The sequence below is a fragment of the Myotis davidii genome, unplaced genomic scaffold (assembly GCF_000327345.1).
Source record: "Myotis davidii unplaced genomic scaffold, ASM32734v1 scaffold433, whole genome shotgun sequence".
NCBI lineage: Eukaryota > Metazoa > Chordata > Mammalia > Chiroptera > Vespertilionidae > Myotis > Myotis davidii.
Genome location: NW_006293776.1, coordinates 2,633,124 through 2,635,800, shown reverse-complemented (window position 1 = coordinate 2,635,800; position 2,677 = coordinate 2,633,124). Strand labels below are relative to the sequence as shown.

General features: G+C 44.8%; 1 protein-coding gene across 1 annotated transcript; it reads left to right on the top strand.

Annotated features, from left to right (window-relative positions):
• Positions 1-1,072: 1,072 nt before the first annotated feature.
• On the top strand, positions 1,073-1,815 carry LOC102770689 (tumor necrosis factor ligand superfamily member 11). The gene has a single exon (XM_015566303.1). It carries the CDS (start codon positions 1,087-1,089, stop codon positions 1,444-1,446), a length of 360 nt encoding a protein of 119 aa, XP_015421789.1. The 5' UTR covers positions 1,073-1,086; the 3' UTR covers positions 1,447-1,815.
• The last annotated feature ends 862 nt before the right edge of the window (positions 1,816-2,677 follow it).

Here is a 2,677-nt window from a genome sequence, read left to right as displayed (position 1 = left end):
AAGAAATATGTACTGAATAAAGTTTCTGCAGCCATTAAAAAGAATGTGGTGATGGTTGTACAACTTTCTAAAAACATTGAATTATATACTTTAAGTGGGTAAATTGTATGGTGTTTGAAAAGAAAATCAAGATACATTGTATAGGTGAAGGTCAGGGAGTAGCGGCCTGTCCAGTGATCGGGGGCTGATGGAGGCCGCAGGAGGTGGGCCGATGGAGGGAGGGGCCATGGGAGGTTGGCTGGCCATGGGAGGTTGGCCAGCCAGGGGGAAGGACCAAGGAGGTTGGCTGGTGGCCCTGATCAGGGTCATCGGAGCCAGCCAGCTGAGGGAAAGGACTGCAGCCCAGGGGGAGGGACCACGGGAGGTTGGCCAACTGCGGAAGGTTGGCTGTGGGAATGCACTGACCACCAGGGGGCAGCTCTCATGTTGAGCATCTGCCCCCGGGTGGTCAGTGTGTGTTATAGCGACCAGTCGACTGGTCATTTGGTCAGTTGGTTGTTTGATTGTTCAGTTGCTTAGGCTTTTATATATAAATAACTAGAGGTCTGATTCATGAAATTCGTGCAAGAGTAGGTCTTCTTTCCCCTGGCTGCCCGCACCAGCTTCCCTCTGGCACCCAGGACCCAGGCTTCCCTCCGGCCCCGGCTTCATCCAGAATGATGTCCGGTCTAATTACCATATTACCCTTTTATTATTATAGATACCTTTTAAAGTTTCTTTACTTTAGTAAAGTGGTTTGTCCAGATCTGGATGTTTTGGGTGGCAGAGAGATTTTTTTAATACCTTGTTTTCCATTTGCTGGAAATGTGTCTGGTACTTTTTTCCCCCCCTCTCTCTTAAATGTCAACTTCTGTGTCATTATGTTTTAGAAATTCTTCCAAAAACAGAATATAGCTGGATTTTGTTTTACTTTCAACCTGGAGAGTATCTGTCATTTAACTGAATTAAGTCAATTTACACTTACTGTGATTATGGGTACATTTATATTTATTTCTGATATCTTATATTCTATTCCCTGTTTACCATGCTATTTCTAATCATTCTTGTTTTTCTTTTTCTCTATAAGGTTGGGCCAAGATCTCCAACATGACTTTCAGCAATGGAAAACTAATAGTCAACCAAGATGGCTTTTATTACCTGTATGCCAACATTTGCTTTCGCCATCATGAAACTTCGGGAGACCTTGATACGGAGTATCTTCAGCTGATGGTCTATGTCACTAAAACCAGTATCAAAATCCCAAGTTCTCATACCCTGATGAAAGGAGGAAGCACCAAATACTGGTCAGGGAATTCTGAATTCCATTTTTACTCCATAAATGTTGGAGGATTTTTTAAGTTACGGTCTGGAGAGGAAATAAGCATCGAAGTGTCCAACCCTTCACTATTGGATCCAGATCAAGATGCAACGTACTTTGGGGCTTTTAAAGTTCGGGATATAGATTGACCCCATTGTGTGGAGCATATTGTGTATTTCCTAGGATGCATGGGAACTTATCTTTTAAACAAGCCAAGAAAGATGTACATAGGTGTGTGAGACTACTAAGAGGTACGACCTACGTGGTATAAGAAGACTCTATCCAGCTTTGGACTCTGTAGAGAGCATGTGTATTTATAGCCAAAGGAAGATGTTAGACTCAAGGTGTGTTACAGTCTGAAGGCTTTCTTACACAATGGTTTTAAATTTTGTAATGAATTCCTAGAATTAAACCAGATTGGAGCAATTATGGTTGCCTTTATGGAAAACTGTAATTGGGCCACAGGAGGGGTTAATTCTCTGGATCTAGCCCTTTTTTATGTGCCACTATGCAGCTGAAGTAGAGAGGGTGTTATCTAGCTGCAAAGGGATGATCATCTAAAGCAGCGGATCTCAACCTGTGGGTCGCAACCCCTTTGGCGATCGAACAACCCTTTCACAGGGGTCTCCTAAGACCATCCTGCATATCAAATATTTACATTACGATTCATAACAGTAGCAACATTACAGTTATGAAGTAGCAACGAAAATAATTTTATGGTTGGGTCACAACATGAGGAACTGTATTCAAAGGGCCAGAAGGTTGAGAACCACTGCCCTAGAGGTTTGGGGGAGCAGGTCCATCTACAAAAGAAGTCCTGGGCAAGGGACATAGAGATGAAAATAAGCATAACTCCTGAGTGCGAAGGTGTGGTGACTGGCCTGCCTCTAGCTTCTCCTTTCCTCTTGTCCAAGGGAAGTGCTTCTGAATCCCAAACAGGACACTTAGGGCTCTGCCAGAATCTGTGATCAACCTGGATCCCCAACAGGGGGTGAGAAAGACGCTCCCCTCGCTCCGCATTGAGGCCCTGATGTTGCTGCTCCTCTTGTCAGCCCGTCACCCTGTGCCCAGGGCCTGTCTGTGGTGCTTCTCTGGTTCCTTGGTGATGGTTTTGCTCCTGTGGTCTTCCAGGACACAGAGGTTGTGTTCTGTCAGCAAAACCTCCAGCTCCTGTGATGCCTACCTTCACTCACCTGCCACCAATCACCTGCATGGAGTTCTGCCAACAGTCTACCCCAGGGGTGGGCAAACTTTTTGACTCCAGGGCCACAATGGGTTCTTAAAATGGACCGGAGGGCCGGAACAAAAGCATGGATGGAGTGTTTGTGTGAACTAATATAAATTCAAAGTAAACATCATTACATAAAAGGGTACGGTTTT

Coding starts and splice junctions, on each gene's coding strand:
- LOC102770689 (XM_015566303.1), top strand. CDS start 1,087: ATGACTTTCAGCAATGGAAAACTAATAGTCAACCAAGATGGCTTTTAT.